The following is a 22475-nucleotide window of genomic DNA, read 5'->3' on the forward strand; positions in this document are numbered from 1 at the left end:
TATTTCCTTTATCCACTCTCAGTCCTGCCATTGCCTGGGCTAGCAGAGTAGCCTTATGCAAATTACCTCCAATACCGTCACAGGCCTTGATATAATCAACTAAATGTGCTTTCCCTCTAATAGGTCACAGAGCAGCCTGGCAACCAGGATTAACATTGTCAAAAGCTAATAACTCCAACACTATTTCCTGAGCAGCTGAATCTGCAATCACCTTTTTAAGAGACTCCTGTAATCGAGCTATAAAATCCGTGTATGGTTCTCTTCACCCCTGTTTTACAGTACTAAGGGAAGCGTATTGTTCTGCACCTGAAGTGATTTTTTCCCAAGCTCTAATGCACACTCCTCTAAGCTGTTCTATTGCATCATCCTGAATGACCACTTGTGCATCTAAACCAACCCAGCTGCCAACCCCCAAAATGTGGTCTGCACTTATATAATTTGAGGTTGGGCCTGGGCGTTGTGAGCAGCCTGAATGGAAGCTTCATCTGCCCACCAAGTTTTAAATTGTAAGAACTGAGCAGGAGTTAGACAAGCTCAAGTAAGAGCATCCCAGTCAGTAGGAATCATGTGACTGGAAACAGCAACATTCTTTAACAGTCCCATTAAGAAAGGAGAACCTGGTCCATATTGATTAATAGCTTGTTTAAATTCTTTGAGTAATTTAAAAGAAAAAGGCCCAAATGTAGCTATAATATTTCCTTGTTTATTATGGGGGTGTATTCTAACAGGGAACTGCCAAGCCTCTAAATCACCCTCTCTTCTAGCTTGCTGAATTTCTGCCTGAATCAAACTGAGAGCAGTTGCTCAAGGCGCTGCTTGAACAGTCACTGGGGCAACTACTTTTCACCCAGTGTCCTCTGGAAAAGAAAGATCTGGAGGATCAGACCGCTCTTTTTCTTCAAAATAATGAGGGGGTGTAGAAGGGTAGGGATGAACCTCTTCCTCCTTCCTCCTTTGCTGCTTTAGCTTTAGCTGGCAAACAGACCTGCTCTCTTACCTCTTCTGTTATTTCATTGTACTCTCGTTCCCCCTCATCATTAGTGTGAAAAGGTTCCAAGGTGGAACGAACCAGAGCCCGCTTGTCCCATTGTTACCCTGATGCTTCCAAGCTCCCCTTCTTACTTACCACGGGGATTGCTTAAGAGTACTCGGGTGTCCTCCAGCTTGGTTCCACATTCTCCAGCCGTCACTCTGGCGACCCTTCGACTCAGGTTTGAGCCCCCACGTTTGGGCACCACTTGCCAAGACCAGCTCGGTCATGGAGACCCTAACCCAGCAGCACTAGAGGAATTAAAGACACACACACAGAAATACAGCGTGTGGAGTGGGAAATCAGGAGTCTCACAGCCTTCAGAGCTGAGAGCCTCAAACAGAGATTTACCCACGTATTTATTGACAGCAAGCCAGTGATAAACATTGTTTCTATAGATTATAGATTAACTAAAAGCATTTCTTACAGGAAATAAAGGGATGGGCCTAAATAAAGGGATGAGTCTGGCTAGTCATCTGCAGCAGGAACATGTCCTTAAGGCACAGATCGCTCATGCTATTGTTTGGGGTTTAAGAGCACCTTAAGCAGTTTTCCACCCAGGGTGGGCCAGGTGTTCCTTGCCCTGATTCCGGTATACCTACAGCCTTCCAGCATGGTCGTCATGGCCATCACGAGCATGTCACAGTGCTGCAGAGATTTTGTTTATGGCCAGTTTTGGGGCCAGTTTATGGCCAGATTTGGGGGCCTGTTCCCAACAATTCCTGGTATGGACTAGTCTTTATTTCATAATTAAATGCTTTTGAGAGACAAGTGAAGACTATAAATGCTCTCACTTTGGTTCAGGCCACGTTTTGCTGCCAGATGACTTTTGGTGTGAAAAATATTTTTTAAACAATCCTTTTGGTTTCAGAGCTTTTTGGATGTCAGAATTATAGGAAAGGGATTTGTGGACCCATCTTGTCTGAAGAAAAAGTAGTAATATATATTTTTAAATGGTTACACCCTTTGAAGCAGGGACTTACAAGAATCTGTCCAACAGAAATCATCAAGTTTGTGTGCCAAATATTATATACAAGGATACAACATTTTAAAAAATAATTTTTAAAAATTGAAAATAACCTAAATGTACCAATAGCCCACAGCTGATTAAATTAGTCATGGTATGTCTAGGCAGTGAATGAACTGCTTTGTAGCCATGAAAAATCATATGGTAGAAGAATATTGATATGTCAAAGTAAACATTCATAATGTGCAACATAGATCACAAAGCAGTGATTCCAAATTTTAATAGCAGTTATTGCTGTATGATTGGATTTTGCTTTTTATTTGCCTTGTTGAAGCTGTTATATTTCTTAAATTTCCGTGACAGAACATGTATTTCTTTTGTAATCAGAAAAATTAAGACTTTTTTTTTTTAAAGATTTAAAAAGGCTTCACTCTGTTGCCTAGGCTGGAGTACAGTGGTGTGATCATAGTTCACTACATCCTGGATCTCCTGGGCTCAAGCAGTCCTCCTACCTCACCCTCCCAAGTAACTGAGGCCTCAGGTGCATACCACCACTCCAGGCTAATTTTTAAATGTTTTGTGGAGATGGCATTTCGCCATGTTACCCAGGCTGGTCTCAAATTCCTGGGCTCAAGCCAACCTCCTTTTGGCCTCCCAAATTGCTGGGATTACAGGTATAAGCTACCATTCCTAGCCCTATTTTAACAACAACAATAAAAGGCCTGGTGTGGTGACTCATGCCTGTAATCCCAGCACTTTGGGAGGCCGAGGCAGGTGGGTCACCTGAGGTCAGGAGTTCGAGACCAGCTGACCAATATGGTGAAACCCCGTCTCTACTAAAAATACAAAAATTAGTCAGGCATAGTGGGGTGCACCTGTAATCCCAGCTACTCGGAAGGCTGAAGCAGGAGAATTGCTTGAAGCCAGGAGGTGGAGGTTGCAGTGAGCTGAGATTGTGCCATTATACTGCAGCCGGGGCAACCAGAGCAAGACTTCATCTCAAAAAAAAAACAAAAAACAAGATGATGAAGAAGAATTCATATTGCTCATATTGCTTTTAAACTTCAGCTCAGATTGTTTCATTAAGTCAGGAATCATTTTATTAACAAAGATCACAAAAAGTTCAGCATTATTAAGGCCCTAGCCTAGTATATCATCCATATCCCCAGATCTAGTGTCTGCACACCTGGATTTAAAGTGTCTCTTTTAAGCTTCATTGCCTGAGGCATTTCCAGAAGGAATCCTGTTAAGTGAAAAAATAAGGCCTTTCATGAGGGATGCTGGACCACTTCCGTTGCCACTTCAAACATGTTCTGACTTAATCTCTAGAGAACAGCCTTTTCCAATAAATTGTCCACCAGCACATCTAATTCTTGGCTTGTTTCTAAAAGTCTGCAGGTTCTTTCATGAGGTCACTTTTTTAAGCTTAAATATCTACTTTGCTTTGAAAATCTGTTTTCTCCCTTTTCAAAAAGAGCATACCAGAAGTTAAAATTGGATCATTTTTAGCAAGCTGCATCGTACATCTGGAGTGAATTGAAGAGTATGAATGTCATAGTATGTTACAGCAAAGACTGTCAAGTCTAATTTTTGCAGATCTACTAAATCTGAAAGGACAGTCTGGACAGCTAGCAGTTTTGATTGTTGAGCTGAGGTGTGTTTCCTAAAGTTATTCTTAAAATCAGAGAGGTTAAACAAAACCTGCAGCGTGGTCCTACTTGAATAGCGATGCAACGGTGATAGGAAATATCTTTATCATCTATATTATAGTCTCTTATAATTAGAGTTGAAAGAGGCTTGAGATCTTGTAACTGTTTACCAGTACCTCATTCTAGTCAGATAGTATCTAGTATCCATTGAACTACTTATAGTAATAATTATATTTTGCCCTTGATATGGTTTGGCCATGTCCCCACACAAATCTCGTCTTGAATTGTAGTTCCCGTAATCTCCATGTGTTGGGAAAGGGACCTGGTGGGAGGTATTTGAGTCATGGGGCCGGTTACCCTCATGCTGTTCTTGTGATAGTGGGTGAGTTCTCATGAGATCTGATGGTTTTATAAGGGGCTTTTCCCCTTTTGCTTGGCACTTCTCTCCTACTGCCTTGTAAAGAAGGATGTATTTGCTTCCCCTTCGCCATGATTGTTAGTTTCCTGAAGCCTTCCCAGCCATGTGGAACTGAGTCAATCAAACCTCTTTCCTTTATAAATTACCCAGTCACAGGAATTTTTTAATAGCACCATGAAAATGGACTAACCCCTGTAAATTAATAAGTAGATATTCTGGTCTCTGTATATTTAATATTTTTGCTAGAATTCACTGCTGAAACCCTGTGGGCTAGGAATTTTCATTGCAAAAGGATGTTTGATAACAAATTGAATTTATTTAATAGATATAAGGCTATTCATATTTTCTGTTTTGGGTCCATCTGTTTTTAAGGAATGTATCCTTTTCATTTAATTTGTCAAGCTTATTGGCATAAAATTATTCACAAAAGGCTCTTACCATCTTTTAAATATCTGTAAATGATGTTGCATGTTGTAATATATCCTCTTTCATTGCTGATACTGGTAATTTATAGTCTCCTTTTCTTGATCAAGCTCCACAGCAGATTATCAATTTTATTATCTTTTCAAAGAACCAATTTTGACTCTGATAATTTTCTTGGTTGTTTATTTTTATTTTTATATCATTGATTTTTGCTGCTTATTATTTACTTCTTCCCTACTTAGTTTGGTTTTACTTTGATCTCTTTCTAGTTCCCTAAATTGGAAATTTGGATCCTTTATTTTAAACCTTTCTTGTTTTCCAAAATAACGTATGGGCTGTAAATTCTTCTAACCACTGTTTTAGTTATACACTTCCAATTTCTTTAAATGCTTTATTGAGGTGTAATAACTGATATAAACTGGACATATGTAAAGTGTATAAATTTGACATATGTATTCATTGATGAATCTGTCACCACAGTCAAGATAATGACTCTACCCGTCACCACCAAAAATTTGCTTAATCCCTCCCTTCTGTTCCCTGGCAACCACTGATTATCTTTACAAACTAATTAAACAGTAGATTACTTTGCATTTTTTTGAATTTTAGATTAATGAAACTATAAAATAGATACACTTTTTTATCTGACTTCTTTCACTCAGCATAGTTCTTTGCATGATTGCATCATGTATTTTTTTTTTCTTTTTTTTTTTGGAGACGGAGTCTCGCTCTGTCACCCAGGCTGGAGTGCAGTGGCCGGATCTCAGCTCACTGCAAGCTCCGCCTCCCGGGTTCATGCCATTCTCCTGCCTCAGCCTCCTGAGTAGCTGGGACTACAGGCGCCTGCCACCTCGTCCGGCTAGTTTTTTGTATTTTTTAGTAGAGACGGGGTTTCACCGTGTTAGCCAGGATGGTCTCGATCTCCTGACCTTGTGATCCGCCCGTCTCGGCCTCCCAAAGTGCCGGGATTACAGGCTTGAGCCACCGCGCCCGGCCTGCATCATGTATTTTTAAGCTATTAGGTGCACAGATGGTTAGCATTGTTGTATCTTCCTGATGAATTGACCCCTTTATTATTATGGGATGACCCTTTTTGTACCAGATAGTAGTCTTTGCTCTAAAATCTAGTGCTATCCGCCAGGCGTGGTGGCTTATGCCTGTAATCGCAGCACTCTAGGAGGCCAAGATGGGCAGATCACCTGAGGTCAGGTGATCTCTACTAAATACAAAATATTAGCCAGGCGTGGTGGTGCATGCCTGTAATCCCAGCTATTTGGGAGGCTGAGGCAGGAGAATCACTTGAACCCGGGAGGCAGAGGTTGCAGTGAGCCAAGATCATGCCATTGCACTCCAGCCTGGGTGACAGAAGTGAAACTCTGTCTCAAAAAAAATAAATAAATCACATGCACACGTATGTTTATTGCAGCAGTATTCACAATAGCAAAGACTTGGAATCAACCCAAATGTCCATCAGTGACAGACTGGATTAAGAAAATGTGGCACATATACACCATGGAATACTATGCAGCCATAAAAAAGGATGAGTTTGTGTCCTTTGTAGGGACGTGGATGCAGCTGGAAACCATCATTCTCAGCAAACTATTGCAAGAACAGAAAACCAAACACCACATGTTCTCACTCATAGGTGGGAACTGAACAATGAGATCACTTGGACTCGGGAAGGGGAACATCATACACCGGGGCCTATCATGGGGAGGGGGAGGGGGGAGGGATTGCATTGGGAGTTATACCTGATGTAAATGACGAGTTGATGGGTTCTGACGAGTTAATGGGTGCAGCACGCCAACATGGCACAAGTATACATATGTAACAAACCTACACGTTATCCACATGTACCCTAGAACTTAAAGTATAATAATAAATAAATAAATAAATAATTTTAAAAAATCTAATGCTATCATGGTATATTGTCCTCATCCTTTTCCTTTTAACCTATTTGAGCCTTCATATTTAAATGGTGTTTCTTGTAGGCAGCATGTAATAGGCTCTTTTTCATTTATCTAATCTGAAATCTCTATATTTCAGCTTTTCAAATATTTAAAGATATTTCTGTACCATTATCTTTTCTTCCTTGGACTAAACGTCGTCTTATTATGGTTTGGCTGATACTTTTTCTAAATCCTTCACTATTATCAAACTCTTCTGTCCATGCTTTGCTTCAAAGGGATATTACATCACAATAGAGATTTTGAGTCACCTTCTGCAAGAAATGCTGATCATTTATTACTTCATTTGCTTAACATGATCACCAAAGATCTATTTAGTCCCTCACCATTTGGTTAAAACCCATCTAGACCATCTGTCCCACTTTTCTTACCCAAATCATATTTTTTTCTTGGGTCACTACTGATTTTTTGATCTCCAGAAAAATTTCAAGGGGGCGTAAGAAAACATCTATTAATTAATTTCCTCTGGAAATATCTGTTTTATCTTAGCTATACCAATTCTAGTTGAATTATTTTGAATGTGGGTCAAACAAAACTAGACTATAACTGAAAGGGTATTAAAATGTTTGCCTTTTTCTTCCAGGTAAAAATATCTCCATCATATCATCAGTCCAAAGGGGATCCCACTGCTAAGAAGGTGAGTTTGTTTTAATAAAGGCAAAAAAACAGTTCCTCTTCTGCATGTTTATTCTCCTATGTGGAACAATATTCTCAACATGGCAATGATTTTTAATCATCTTAATGCTCTCCAGGGTTATTTCTGATTAGATGCTTTAATGACAAGTCTCCAGGCCCTCTTGGCTCCTCCAGAGAAGCCAAGTTGGGTTTTGACATCAGTCTCCTAGCAACTATCCGTTTCTAGAATTTCCATCTTCTATACCAGGCATGGTATCATGGTAGCAGGTGAAAGGTATTCAGAGGAAAGCTATATAGTTTGTCTTAATAATGTGCTTTACTTCGGCCGGGTGCAGTGGCTCACACCTGTAATCCCAGCACTTTGGGAGGCTGAGGTGGACGAATCATCTGAGGTCAGGAGTTCAAGACCAGCCTGGCCAACATGATGAAACCCCATCTCTACTAAAAATAGAAAATTAGCTAGGCGTGGTGGTGCATGCCTGTAATCCCAGCTACTCCAGAGGCTGAGGCAGGAGAATCACTTGAACCCAGGAGGCAGAGGTTGCAGTGAGTCGAGATTAAGCCACTGCACTCCAGCCTGGGCAACAAGAGTGAAACTCTGTCTCAAAAAAAAAAAAAAAAAAAAAAAAATTTTTCTTTACTTCTACAGAGCTGTGCCTAAAAAATCTGGCCTGAGATATTAACAGCACATGAGAAGGTCTTCAATAAATACTGGCAGAAGAGAGCTCTCATGTGTGCCGCTTCAGTTCCTGACTGTAAGCTTTGTGACCACAGATAGGGTCTGTTTTACACTCTATCTGAGCAATGCATGGATGATGTCAAGAGAACCACTAAAATCTTTTCCTTTATCCGGCTGCAAAAGTGCGGTTGAAACATGGTAAACAAATTGACATTTCTGCTCGTTTCTTTCATCATTTTTCTTTCTCTAATAGTCAAAGTGTTTTTTTCCCTTGCCCTTTTTTACCATTTCAGCCAGCATCCGTATCAGTGAAGGACTATAGAACAAAAATAACCACCTGCTGGCTCTGTTGACTAACAGCAGGTTTTAGCTTCAAAGCAATGTTCCAAAAATGGGTCCCCCTCCTCTGACTTCAGAATCCCCTGAGACTTTTTCAGAAGAGAAGAGTCTAAAAACAAAATATGTTGTCTGAAAAGGCCTATAACACACTGCACATAAAAATCCTCTTTCACGCTTGTCAAGGCAGTAGGGGCAGGCGAGACTGAGGCAGTGACTGTTGATACTTAGAACCATCACACTGTAACGCGAAGAGTGCGGGGAGCCTGTCATTTTAGTCTCGCTCAGTAAATAGATGAGGAAATGGGAATCCAGAGGGATTCCAATTTTTTGTCTTGGCTCTCCAATGTTAGCTATGGAATACACTTCTAACATAGTGATGTCAAGCATGTGCTTTGGATACCACCAGACTTGGGTTCAAAGATTTACTCTTCTACTTATTTATCTGAATGACCTTGTGTAAATTGGCCCCTCTGTTTCATCTTATGTAAAATGGTGATGCTACTCTCAGAATTGTCCTGAAGATTAAATGAAGTACTCTACTGTTTAAGAGTCTAACATTGTGTTTGACATATAGTAAGTACTCAAGCTGTTGTTGACACTAGTATTAAAATGCAGGTCTCCCGCCTCCTAATCAGATGTCCTCTTACTTTATCATGCTGCTTGTATAATACTGTTCATTCAGCAAGTATAGTCTACCCTTCACATTTGTGGGTTCTGCATCTGTGGATTCAACCAACCACAGATTGAAGATATATGGGGGGGGAAATGATAAAAAATAATGATACAACAATAAAAAACAGTACAACTATTTACATTGTATTAGGTATTATAAGTAATCTAAAGATGATTTAAAGTATATGGGAGGATTTACACTGGTTATATGCAAATACCATGCCATTTTAAAGGACTTGAGCATCCATGGATTTTGGCATCCACAGGAGGTCCTGGAGTAAATTCCCCACAGATACCAAGGGATGACTGTATTTCTTTCTTTCTTTTTTTTTTTTTTTTGAGATGGAATTTCCCTCTGTCGCCTAGGCTGGAGTACAGTCGCACGATCTCAGGTCACTGCAACCTCCGCCTCCCGGGTTCAAGCGATTCTGCTACCTCAGCCTCCTGAGTAGCTGGGACTACAGGGATGCACCACCACACGCAGCCAGTTTTTGTATTTTTAGTAGAGATGGGGTTTCACCATGTTGGTCTCGAACTCCTAACCTCATGATCCGTCTGCCTTGGCTTCCCAAAGTGCTGGGATTACAGGTGTGAGCGACTGTCTTTTTTTTTTTTTTTTGAGACAGAGTCTCACTCTGTTGCCCAGGCTAGAGTGGAGTGGCACAATCTCAGTTCACTGCAACCTCCACCTCCTGGGTTCAAGGATTCTCTTGCCTCAGTCTCCTGGGTACCTGGGACTGCAGGCACCCACCACCACACCCAGCTAATTTTTTTGTATTTTCAGTAGAGACAGGATTTCACCATGCTGGCCATGATAGTCTCAATCTACTGACTTCATGAGCCACCCGCCTTGGCCTCCCAAAGTGGTGGGATTACAGGTGTGAGCCACCACGCCCAGCCAGCTGTATTTTGTTACACTGGTTACTGAGATAAACAGTGGACTAGAGATGAGGTCCTGTTCTCAAAGGCCTCAGCATTTATTGAGAAAAGTAGACGGGTAAACTGACAGTTACCATACACCTTGACACATACCATGGAAGGTGCACAGGGTTTTGTGAAGGCGCCAAGGAAAGGCCCTATTCTGAGATGACTAGGCTAACTTAGTGCAGTTCTTACGTTCTTTATGGCAGAAACCTCCATGAAGAACTTTGAGGAATGGTTAGCTGCTCCCCTACAACACTGTTACCACATTAGAGTGACAGCAAATTCTGCCGTGTATATAGGCATTTGTTAAATAGATACTCATTTAGAAATAGGTTCTGCAACCTATTTTTCAAACTGAGTAATGTCCCAGCTCTTTGTCATTTTAGGTGTCTGACCTCTTGTAAGGGATGTGACATTACAGAAGCAAGATTCTGTTACTCAGAATCGGCATCAGGCAAACAGATGCCTCCTAAGCCAATGACTGCACACAAGTGGCCCGGGCAGCATTCCTTTGTGATCAGATGCAGACTTATTCCTGGTTTATGCAAAAGTTGGGACTATCTCTAAAATATTTTATTCAATATACATATCTCAGATACCTTTTACTTTATCAATGAGAGTCCATTTCCAATATTCACGATGGTGGTTAACAGGTCATTACTTTCACCAATAAAAATATTTCCATTTTTAAGCTAATGAGCCAAGTCTTAGTGTTGGTGAACATAGAATAGCTGAAGAGCTTTTTTTAGTGGCTGCCTTGTGGAGTTCATGTTAGCTGGCCTCTTCTGAAATACAGATTCTTAATTTGGGCCATGACCATTCCTGAGTTGAAGCCCAAAAGTAAATAGCACATACTTACTATCACGCTGTTTATGCCGTCTATCCTTACTTGAAAATATATATCATAGTGGGTGGCCATTCCAGATTAGGGGTCAGGAAAGGCTTCCCCGCAAAGATAAAGTTTGACCTAGTCTTAAGAAACAAGGGAAATGATAACCTAGGCAGATGGAGGTGAATATAACACATTGTAGGAAATGGGAGTGGTTCTGCATGTCTTCAATATAATATGAAAGCATGGAGAAGTCTGGTAAAAGATAAATAGGGATTCAGACCACAAAGAACCCAAGTCTGTGAAGTTTGCTTTCTATCTTGACGATAAGGTTTCCAGCAAAGGTAAGATTAAAAGCAGAAAGACCAATTAGAAGAGTAAGATATTTGTCCAGGCAAGAAAAAAGGTCCTAACCCTAGGCTATCTTAATGGAGTAAAGAGATTAGATGGATTCAAATATTAGCTATTTTTTCTCTCAGAAAACCCTGACACTCTCCTTAAATCTGAGTAAGTGTCCTTCCTTCCCTGAGCTCATAGCACCCTGAATTAGTCCCTACCAATACCTGGATGGGTTGAGGTTGCCTCTCTACTTAATGCCCATCTCCCATTAGGCCATATGCCTCGTGAGGGCAGAGCGGTAACCATGTCAGTCTTGTTTACAGGTTGTATCCTTAAGTGTAGAACAAAGTAGTCACTCGTTCGTTGTTGAATAAATGAGAGATATACGAAAGAGATTTCATAGGACTCCGTGGCTGTTTATGAGAAGTGAAGGGGAAAAGAAATTTCTGGCTCTGATGACTAGAGGAAAAATAAATGAAACATCATTATTGTTTCATGCTTGTCTCCCAGGCATGGCCAGTTCCTTATTGAATCAGCAGTACTCGAAGAGAGATTTACCTGAAGATCAGTGTGAAACTCAACACCTAATTATTACTTCCTTAGTTGGGTATATATTTTTGTGTTGATATGCTTGTATGCTCATGTACATCTATGTATATATTCTGGTTCTTATCCTTGAGCTACAGTCTCTCTTCCCAAAGTTGCATTGACAGATGGAAGCAGCAGTAGTGTCTGTTGAACAGAGTGACTGCCAAAGTGACATGTGTAGGAAACACAAAGGAAGCAGTAATGTTCTTGATTTAGCTACAAAGTCTCTGTTGACCGATAACTGAAGGAAGTGTTTGGTGACTCTGCTGTCAATATTGGCCCTGCCAAGAGCTGGATTCAAGTGCTAAGGAAACCAGAGTCATGTTCTGTAGGACTCTGCTCACTTCCTGGGGCTTCTTTTTAGGTATTTCATGTAGGAGTCACTCTGTAGAATGTCACTGTTCCACTCTGCCGCTGCATGTCAGAGTGTGCATCACATTCCACAACATGGATCTTTTTTTCTTTTTCTTTTTTTTTTTTTTTTTTGAGATGGAGTCTCACTCTATCACCCAGCCTGGAGTGCAGTGGTGTGATCTTGACTCACTGCAACCTCTGCCTCCCAGGTTCGAGCAGTTCTCCTGCCGCAGCCTCCCGAGTAGCTGGGACAAGCACACGCCACCACACCCAGCTAATTTTTTTTGTATTTTTAGGAGAGAAGGGGTTTCACCGTGTTGGCCAGGCTGGTCTCAGACTCCTGACCTCAACTTCCCAGAGTGCTGGGATTACAGGCATGAGCCCCCATGCCCGACCCACAACATGTATCTTTTTACTAGCATTTTGCATTATAGATATTCTTTACAAAAGCTTTAGATTGGCAATATTTATTGTATATAAAATTGGTATATATTTACTTTATATAAAATTTCTTCTTAGTGGGCTCTAATTGATAGTTTCAGTAACGGAGTTGGAAGATACACATGGTTCCTTAGGACCTTTAGTATTTGATCATGTATGACCAGAAATTTAAAAATCAGGAATCATTGCCTTCAGATAAAAATTGACATAAAACCCATTGCAGTGAATTCCCCAGGATAGATCCAAATGGAGGTGTTGACAGTGTTTAAGGTAGGTCAGAAGAGTTAGTTCGGGGCAGCATCAGACACCACTCAGCTATGATGCATCTCTTCTTGACTACCAAAGAAACACCAACCAAGAATTTTCACAGAAAAGTTGGGTCTGTTACATTTACGATAACTAGAGAAAGCATTTTGTCTTATGTCTTGATCACAGGTACATGGTTACTTCTCTGAGCAACTCCTGGTTTTAGATCGGCTTTCTCTGCCAGTGTGTCTGCAGAAGCTGAGGGGCCAGGTGCTCTGGCTGAAGACTATCCTCAGGCTGCTGGTGCCACTGGAGGTTCTCCTCCAGTGTTCTCCTCAAAGTAACTTCTTCCAGTTAGGGACAATGCATAGGGAATGAGACAGTGGAAAGCCTTTCCAATAGTTCTGTGAATCCATTCAGTAGATACTCCGCAAGCCTCTGTTAGGTGCCAGGGTTCAGAGGGACAAAGGACAGTGAAGAAATACAGTTCCCTCTCTCAGCACATTTACATGTTAATGGTGACTGAACTGGTGGATGTCATAGCCAAGCCTCTCAGAAGTTGATTTTCACTTTGTTAAGTATTCAGGTAGGTTATAAGAATTTGGAGCTGATTTTTGGAGTTTTTTAAGAGACAGTGTCTCACTGTGTTGCCCAGGCTGGAGTGCAGTGGCACAGTCATAGCTCACTGCAGCCTCAGACTCCTGGGCTCAAGTGATTGTCCCACCTCAGCCTCCTGAGTAATTGGGATTATAGGCATGAGCCACCATGCCTGGCTGTGTGTTTTTTTTTTTTTTTTTTTTTTTTTTCGGTGGTTGTTCCAGGTGTTCTTACGAAGTAAGGTTTTTATAACCAATTCCCAGTCTTGCTGCTCATGTCAGCAATATAGACAGCTATACTTGCTCATAATTTTTGTTGAATTACAGGTTGGCTTTTTTTTTTTTTTTTTTTTAAGGGAAAAAGCCTCACAAAGGCCACTGTTTCCATAACAACCGGAAAAGCTGGCCACAGTGTCTCAACTGACTGGCCCTAAGAATGGCTGGTTGGTAGTTTCACAAAAGTCAAGGGAAACATGAAATGAAGAAAACACTGAGATAGATGCAGCATTTTCTAGCCATCATTTGATGGAGGCTTAAATAAAATAAAGATACATTCACCTTTTGATGCCTCACCCTTAACTCTTTCCTGCAAAGATGCGAGTTCTCATAAACAACAAAATGATAGCCCTTGATGGATATAGATGCTTCTTCTCTAGAGTATTTGTCTTAATAGGACTCCAAATATGACTTCATTGCCTCTACTGAGCACCCCCGCAATTAACGGAAACAGAGAACATGATTCAATCTTTGTTTTTGTATTAGTAGAGTTGAAAACCTCAGCAAGACAGATGCCTTTTTATGGATGTGAAGAAGCTGGAGTCTAGTTGCCTTTAGACACCTGGAGGGCAGTGATCTGGAGGACAGTAACTGGAAGAAAGCATAGGTATCCTTAATTGTTGAGAGGACAGAGCTGGTACCTGTGGGTAGCTACTGTGTGAATGGAAATGTCAGCTTGGTATGAGAATTTCATAATGGCAGAACAAGCTATCTTGAGTGACGCTACATTACCTACTACTAGAGGTGTTTGGTCAGTGACAGGATATCTATTGCTCAAAGCTCCTGCCATTGGTCAGAGTTGGGACTAGTTGATTTTTAGATCCCTTGAAGCATTAAAATCTTACAAGCCTATAATTGTATTAAAAACAAGTTGCAGCCGGGCTCGGTGGCTGATGCCTGTACTCCCAGCACTTTGGGAAGCCGAGGCGGGCAGATCACGTGAGGTCAGGAGTTCAAGACCAGCCTGACCAACATGCTGAAACCCTATAATTACTAAAATTACAAAAATTAGCCAGGCGTGATAGTGGGCACCTGTAATCCAGGCTACTCAGGAGGCTGAGGCAGGAGAATTGCTTGAACCCAGGAGGCAGAGGTTGCAGTGAGCTGAGATCACACCATTGCACTCCAGCCTGGACAACAGAGTAAGACATTGTGTTTTTGTTTTTGTTTTTGTTTTAAAACCAAGTTGCATGTTCACTGATGTGGTGAATGATTTTAGTTAAAACTAACTAAACAGCCTAAACTAATAGAATGTATTGTCTTTCAAAGAAAAATCTGGATTTATGTAAGAAGAGACCTGATTCAGAAGAATCATTGCAGTAGAGGTGAGGGGGCTATTGCAGTAAGGGGAACGCTCCAACCATAAGATCTGCAAGGGTCTCAAAGATCACACAGAAAGGAAATTTATTTCCTAAGAGGGGGTGGGTAAACAATGCTAGAAAGAACCAGGTGTGAAGGAGTGGGTGGAGGGAATGGACAGCTGATCAGAGATGCTTTTCCTTGTGGTCAGCTGATTCTCAGAAGCAATTTTCAAAGGAGAGATTCTATACTCTGGGTCAGAGTTCAGGGGCTTGGGGAAAGGAAAGAAGCTTAACCAAAATTTGGTTGTCCAGTAAGCATTTTGATTTTGTTAATAATTTTTGTAATTAATAGCCTTTATTTTTTAGGAGTACTGTAGTTTTAGGTTTACAGAAACGTAGAGCAGTAAGCACAGAGTTCCCATATGTTCACTTTCCCTCCCCATCCCCACAGTTGCCCCTGTTACTAACATCTTGCATCGATCTGATACACTTGTTCTAATTGATGAGGCAATATTAATACGTTATTATTAACTAAAGTCCATGGTTTACATTAGGGTTCACTCTTTCTGTTGTATATTCTGTGAGTTCTGATAAATGTATAGTGAAATGTATCCACCATTACACCATCATACAGAATAGCTTCACTGCCCTCCAAATCCCTGTGCTCCACCTATGTATCCTGCTTTCTCCCCAAACTTTCGGCAACTACTAATCCTTTTACTGTATCCATAGTTTTGCCTTCTCTAGAATGGCATGTAATTTCATAGTGTGTAGGCTTTCTAAATTGGCATCTTTCACTCAGCAGTCAGCAGTTAGGGTTCCTCGGTGTCTTCATGGCTTAATAGCTCTTTTCTTTTTATCACTGAGTAATACTCCATTGTCTGCTTGGACTATAATTTGTTTATCCATTCACCTACTGCAGGACATCCTAGTTGCTTCTACGTTTTGACAGTTGTGACTCAAGCTGCAGTAAATATCCATGTGTAGGATTTTGTGTGGGCATCTCAACTCATTTGTGTAAATACCTAGGACCATGATTGCTGGATTATGTGGTAAGAGTATCTTTACATTTTTTAAATTGCCAAACTGTCTGCCAAAGTGGCTGTGCCATTTTACATTCCCAGCAGCAGTGAATGAGAGTTCATGTTGTTCCACATCCTCACCAGCATTTGGTGTTGTGGTGGTATCAGTGTTTTGAATTTTAGCCATTCTAATAGGTATGTAGTGGTATCTCATTTTCTTAAATTCACAATTCCCTGATGATATAGGATGATAAGTGTCTGTTGACTCATATGTTTATTTTCCATTTGTGTATCTTTTTTTCAAATTTTATTTTAGACATAGGGTATATATGTGCAGATTTGTTACATGAGAATATTGAGTGATGCTAAGGTTTAGTGTATGAATCCTGTCACGCAGGTAGTGAGCATAGTACCCCCCACCCTCTAGTATTCCATAGGGTCTATTGTTCCCATATTTATCTCCATGTGTGCTCAATGTTTAGCTCCCACTTATAAGTGAGAACATGTGGTATTTTGTTTTCTGTTCCATGTTAATTTGCTTAGGATTGCAGCCACTAGCTCATCTGTGTTACTGCAAAGGATGTAATTTCATTCTTTTTTATAGTTGTGTAGTATTCCATGTGTACCAGATTTCTTTATGCAGTCTATCATTGATGGACACTTGGGTTGATTACATGTCTTTGCTATTGTGAATAATAGCCATGCTGATGGTGTGAGATGGTATTTCATTGTGGTTTTGATTTGCATTTCTCTGATGATTAGTGATCCTGAGCATTTTTTCATATGTTTTTGGGCCACTTTTATGTCTTCTTTTGAGAAGTGTCTGTTCATGATCTTTGCTCACTTTTTAATTCGGTTATTTGGTTTTTGCTTGTTATTTTGGCTCTGTATAGAGTCTGGATATTAGGTCTTCGTTGGATGCATAGTTTGAGAATATCTCCTCCTGTTCTGTAGGTTGTCTGTTTGCTTTCTTGATAGTTTTGTTATTGTTGTTGTTTTGTGTGTATTTTTGCTTTTGTTTTTGTTTTTGCTTTTTTGGCTGTGCAGATGCTCTTTAGTTTAATTAGGTCCCGCTTGTCTGTTTTTGCTTTTGTTGCCATTGCTTTTGGAGACTTAGCAAAAAATTATTTGCCAAGGGTCAGTGAATGAAACCAAGACTTGGTTCTTTGAAAAAATAAACTAGATTGATAAACCACTAGCTAGGTTAACAAAGAAAAAAGAGGAGATCCAAATAAATACAATCAGAAATGACAAAGATAACATTACAGCTGATCCCACAGAAATAGAAAAGATCCTCAGAATATCAGGAACAACTCTATACACACAAATCAGAAATTCTAGAGGAAATGGATAAATTCCTGGAAACATACAGAATCTCCTAAGATTGAATCCAGAATATATCGTAACTCTGCATAAACCAATATTAAGCTCTAAAATGGAATCAGTAATAAAAAACCCACCAACCAAAAAAAGCACTAGACCAGATGGAGTCACAGCCAAGTTCTATCGAATTATACTTCTTTCTACCAAAAGAAGAACTGGTACCAGTCCTACTGAAAGTATTCCAAAATATTGAGGAAGGACTCCTCCTTAACTCATTCCGTGAAGCCAGCATCAACCTAATACCAAACTCTGGCAGAGACACGATGAAGAAAGAAAACTTCAGGCCAATATCTCTGATAAACATAGATGCAAAAATCCTCAACAAAATACCAGCAGACCAAATCCAGCAGCACATCAAAAAGTTAACTCACCACAATCAACTAGGCATTATTCCTGATATACAAGATTGGTTCAACATATGCAAATGAATAAATGTGATTCAGCACATAAACAGATTCAAAAGCAAAAACAATATGATCATCTCTATATATACAGAAAAGGCTTTCAATGAAATCCAACATCCCTTCATGATAAAAACCCTCAACAGACTAGGTATCAAAGGAACATACCTCAAAATAATAAGAGCCATCTTTGACAGATCGCACAGCGAACATCATACTGAACAGCCAAAAGCTCGAACCACTCCCTTTGAAAACTGGAACAAGACAAGAATGTCCACTCTAACCACTCCTATTCAACATTGTATTGGAAGTCCTAGCCAGAGCAGTCAGGCAAGAGAAAGAAAGAAAAGGCATCCAAATAGGAAACAACGTAGTCAAATGATCTTTCTTCATTGATAATATGATTCTATACCTAGAACATCCTAAAGACTCTGCCAAAGGCTCCTAGAACTGATAAATGACCTTAATAAAGTTTCAGGATACAAAGTCAATGTACAAAAATCAGTAGCATTTCTATACACCAACAGTGTTCAGGCTGAGAATGAAATCAAGAACAGAATCTTACTTTCTATAGCCACAAAACAAAACACAACGAAATGACATACCAGGAAGATAGTTAACCAAGATATCTTCTACAAGGATAACTGCAAAACATTGCTGAAAGAAATCAGAGATGACACATACACATGGAAAAACAGTCAATGCTCATGGATTGGAAGAATCAGTATTATAAAGATGGCCATGCTGCTCAAAGCAATTTACAGTCAGTGCTATTCCTACCAAACTACCAATATAATTCTTCACAGAATTAGAAAAAAACTATTCTAAAATTCATGTGGAACAAAAAAAGACCATGAATAGCCAGCCACAGCAATGCTAAACAAAAAGAGCAAAGCTGGAGGCATCACACTACCTGACTTCAAACTATACTATAAAGCCACAGTAACCAAAACAGCTTGGTACTGTTACAAAACAGACACATAGATCAATGGCACAAAATAGAAAACTCAGAAATAAAGCCTCAAACCTACAACCACCTGATCTTTCACAAGGCCAACAAAAACAAGCAATGGGGAAATGACTCCCAATTTAATAAATGGTACTGTATATCTTTTTGATGAAGTCTTTAACAATTAACAGTTTTTCAGGTTTTTTTTAGTGGTGGCCTAGGATTTACCATATGCATCTTAGCTTTTCATATTCAGCTTTTGATTTAAAGTAGCTTAATTCCATATATATATATACACACACACTCTCCTATATAGTTTTATTCCCTTTCCCCCACTTTTGTGGTATTGCACATACAACAAAATATATTTAGTACCTTTAGTAATATATAGTACATATATAGTTATATTGTTAGATATAGTGCATCTAGTAGTGTTACAAATGCAACAATACGTTGTTCTAATTTTTACTTTACCATCTGTAGTCATTTCCTTAGCTTAGTAAAAGCTTGTTTTCACCTACCTCCTTTGTGTAAATGTTACATATATTACATTTCCACATATTATAAGCCCAACATTTATACACACTTTGTATGATTGCTTTTTAAAATAAGTTATTGGCCGGGCGCAGTGGCTCAAGCCTGTAATCCCAGCACTTTGGGAGGCCGAGGCGGGCGGATCACAAGGTCAGGAGATCGAGACCACAGTGAAACCCCGTCTCTACTAAAAATACAAAAAAAAAAAAATTAGCCGGGCGCGGTGGCGGGCGCCTGTAGTCCCAGCTACTCAGGAGGCTGAGGCAGGAGAATGGCGGGAACCCGGGAGGCGGAGCTTGCAGTGAGCCGAGATCGCGCCACTGCACTCCAGCCTGGGCAACAGCGTGAGACTCCGTCTCAAAAAAAAAAAAAAAAAAAAAAGTTATTAGAAGAAAAAAGCAAATATGCATTTATACTGTATTTTATAATCTCATGCTTACCTTTTGCAGTTCCTTTTTTTTTTTTTTTAACATGGATTTGAATTACCCTCCACAGTCAGTTGCTTTCATGCCAAATAAATTGCATTAGTAGTTCTTACAAGCCAGGTCTGCCTATCAACAAATTCTCTCAGTTTTTGTTTAGCTGGGAAAGTTTTTATGTCACCTTCATTTTTGAAAGCCAGCTTTGCTGGATATAGAAATCTTAGTGGGCAGTTTTTTCTTTGAGCATTTTGAATATGTGGCCTCCATTGTTTCTGCTGTTAGTTTTATTGAGGTTCTTTATAAATTACTAGTCATTTTTCTCTTGCTGTTTTCAAGTTTTTCACATTGTTACTGACTTTTGGCATTACATTATTACGTACTTGCAGATAAATTATTAGGATATATCTGTTTGTGGATCTCTGTTTTCATCCTACTTAGAATTTGTTAAGCTTCCTGAATGTGTAGGTTATTGTTTTTCAATGAACGTAGAACATTTTAGCCATAATATATTCAAATATTTTCCCTCTCCTTTCTCTCCTCTTCTGGTCCTCTCTTTATGCGTATGTTGAGCTGATGATAACTCCACGTTTCTTTGCGACTGTGTTCACTTTTCTTCATTCTTTTTTCTCTCTGTTGTTCAGCTTGTATGATCTCTACTGAACTGTCTTCAAGTCACCAATTCTTCTGCTAGCCAAATCAACCGCTGCGCCCGTCTTGTGAATTTGTTTCAGTTGTAGTTTTCAACTCCAGAATTTTCATTCATTCTGTTTTATAATTTGTATCTCTTTATTGATACTGTCTCTATTGATGTTATATTGTCATCATACCTTCCTTTACTTTGTAAGCCATGCTTTCCTTTAGTTCTGTGAAGATATTTATAATGACTATTTTGAAATATTTTTCTGTTAAATCTGACATCTGTTTACTCTTCCAGACAGTTTGTTTTGTCCTTTTTTTCCTGGAGTTTGAGCATACTTTGCTGTTTCTTTGCATGCCTCATAACTTTTTAATGGAAACTGGACATTTTAGAAAAATATATCGTATACCCTATATACTAGTCCCCCTACCCCCAGGGCTTGTTATTAGTGACTGGCTAGATGAATTTAGTAAAGTCTATTTTTCTCCACAATATTAAGCTTCTGACGTTGTTTCTCAAGTAAGTGTAGCCTTGGGTATGTCTGCAGTCACCCTGGAATGACAGTGGTATTGGCTGGGCTCTCGTTTTGTTGTTGTTGTTTGTTTGTTTGTTTTTCTCTGACCATACCCCACTGTTAAGCTCTACAAATTGCCTGATGATTGCTCTACTGTTTCCACTAATGCCTTAGTACATAAATCGTCTATAAACTAATCCAGTCAAATTGCAGTTTCTTTTAAGTAATAGTTTCTGAGACCTAGTTTTGATATTTCTTCTGACCTCACAAGGTCTCCTGCAGTTGTCTTTTTCCTCAGTTCTCTTCTGCAAAGTAGCCAGCTAATAGTCTAGGTTGTATCTTCATTAAATCCAGAAGTCTGTTCCCAGTTGCATTTCACCACTACCTCCACTGTTCTTTTTTTTTTTTTTTTTTTTTTATTATTATACTTTAAGTTCTAGGGTACATGTGCACAATGTGCAGGTTTGTTACATATGTATACATGTGCCATGTTGGTGTGCTGCACCCATTAACTCGTCATTTACATTAGGTATATCTCCTAATGCTATTCTTCCCCCCACCCCCTCCCCACAATAGGACCCGGTGTGTGATGTTCCCCTTCCTGTGTCCAAGTGATCTCATTGTTCACTTCCCACGTATGAGTGAGAACATGCAGTATTTGGTTTTCTGTTCTTGCAATACTTTGCTGAGAATGATGGTTTCCAGCTGCATCCATGTCCCTACAAAGGACACAAACTCATCCTTTTTTATGGCTGCATAGTATTCCTTGGTGTATATGTGCCACATTTTCTTAATCCAGTCTGTCACTGATGGACATTTGGGTTGATTCCAAGTCTTTGCTATTGTGAATAGTGCCGCCATAAACATACATGTGCATGTGTCTTTATAGCAGCATGACTTATAATCTTTGGGTATATCCCCAGTAATGGGATGGCTGGGTCAAATGGTATTTATAGTTCTAGATCCTTGAGGAATCGCCACACTGTTTTCCACAATGGTTGAACTAGTTTACAGTCCCACCAACAGTGTAAAAGTGTTCCTATTTCTCCACATCCTCTCCAGCACCTGTTGTTTCCTGATTTTTTAATGATTGCCATTCTAACTGGTATGAGATGGTATCTCATTGTGGTTTGGATTTGCATTTCTCTGATGGCGAGTGATGATGAGCATTTTTTCATGTGTCTGTTGGCTGTATGAATGTCTTCTTTTGAGAAGTGTCCGTTCATATCCTTTGCCCACTTTTTGATGAGGTTGTTTGTTTTTTTCTTGTAAATTTGATTGAGTTCTTTATAAGTTCTGGATATTAGGCCTTTGTCAGATGAGTAGATAGCAAAAATTTTCTCCCATTCTGTAGGTTGCCTGTTGACTCTGCTGGTAGTTTCTTTTGCTGTGCAGAAGCTCTTTAGTTTAATTAGATCCCTTTTGTCAATTTTGGCTTTTGTTGCCATTGCTTTTGGTGTTTTAGACATGAAGACCTTGCCCATGCCTATGCCCTGAATGGTATTACCTAGGTTTTCTTCTAGGGTTTTATGGTTTTAGGTCTAACATTTAAATCTCTAATCCATCTTGAATTAATTTTAGTATAAGGAATAAGGAAAGGATCCAGTTTCAGCTTTCTACTTATGGCTAGCCAATTTTCCCAGCACCATTTATTAAATAGGGAATCCTTTCCCCATTTCTTGTTTTTCTCAGGTTTGTCAAAGATCAGATGGCTGTAGATGTGTGGTATTATTTCTGCAGGCTCTGTTCTGTTCCATTGGTCTATATCTCTGTTTTGGTACCAGTACCATGCTGTTTGGTTCCTGTAGCCTTGTAGTACAGTTTGAAGTCAGGTAGTGTGATGCCTCCAGCTTTGTTCTTTTGACTTAGGATTGTCTTGGCAATGTGGGCTCTTTTTTGGTTCCATATGCACTTTAAAGCAGTTTTTTCCAATTCTGTG

At 39.7% G+C, this 22475-nt stretch overlaps 1 protein-coding gene across 3 annotated transcripts in view; it reads left to right on the forward strand.

The window, feature by feature from the left end:
- LOC105480138 (VPS8 subunit of CORVET complex) overlaps positions 1-22475 on the forward strand; it is a 246721-nt gene that overhangs the window by 209117 nt on the left and 15129 nt on the right. For 2 of the 3 annotated variants that reach the window (XR_011619950.1, XM_011738646.2), the window contains one exon: positions 7038-7091. Coding sequence is in view for 2 of the 3 variants with exons in the window: in XM_011738646.2 (XP_011736948.2) it covers positions 7038-7091 (54 nt within the window). In the remaining variant the exon portion in view is untranslated. Of the gene's footprint in view, positions 1-7037; positions 7092-12690; positions 13364-22475 lie in introns of those variants that run through there. The other variant, XM_071091396.1, reaches the window with a different exon arrangement.

The sequence above is a fragment of the Macaca nemestrina genome, chromosome 2 (genome assembly GCF_043159975.1).
Source record: "Macaca nemestrina isolate mMacNem1 chromosome 2, mMacNem.hap1, whole genome shotgun sequence".
Classification (NCBI taxonomy): Eukaryota; Metazoa; Chordata; class Mammalia; order Primates; family Cercopithecidae; genus Macaca; species Macaca nemestrina.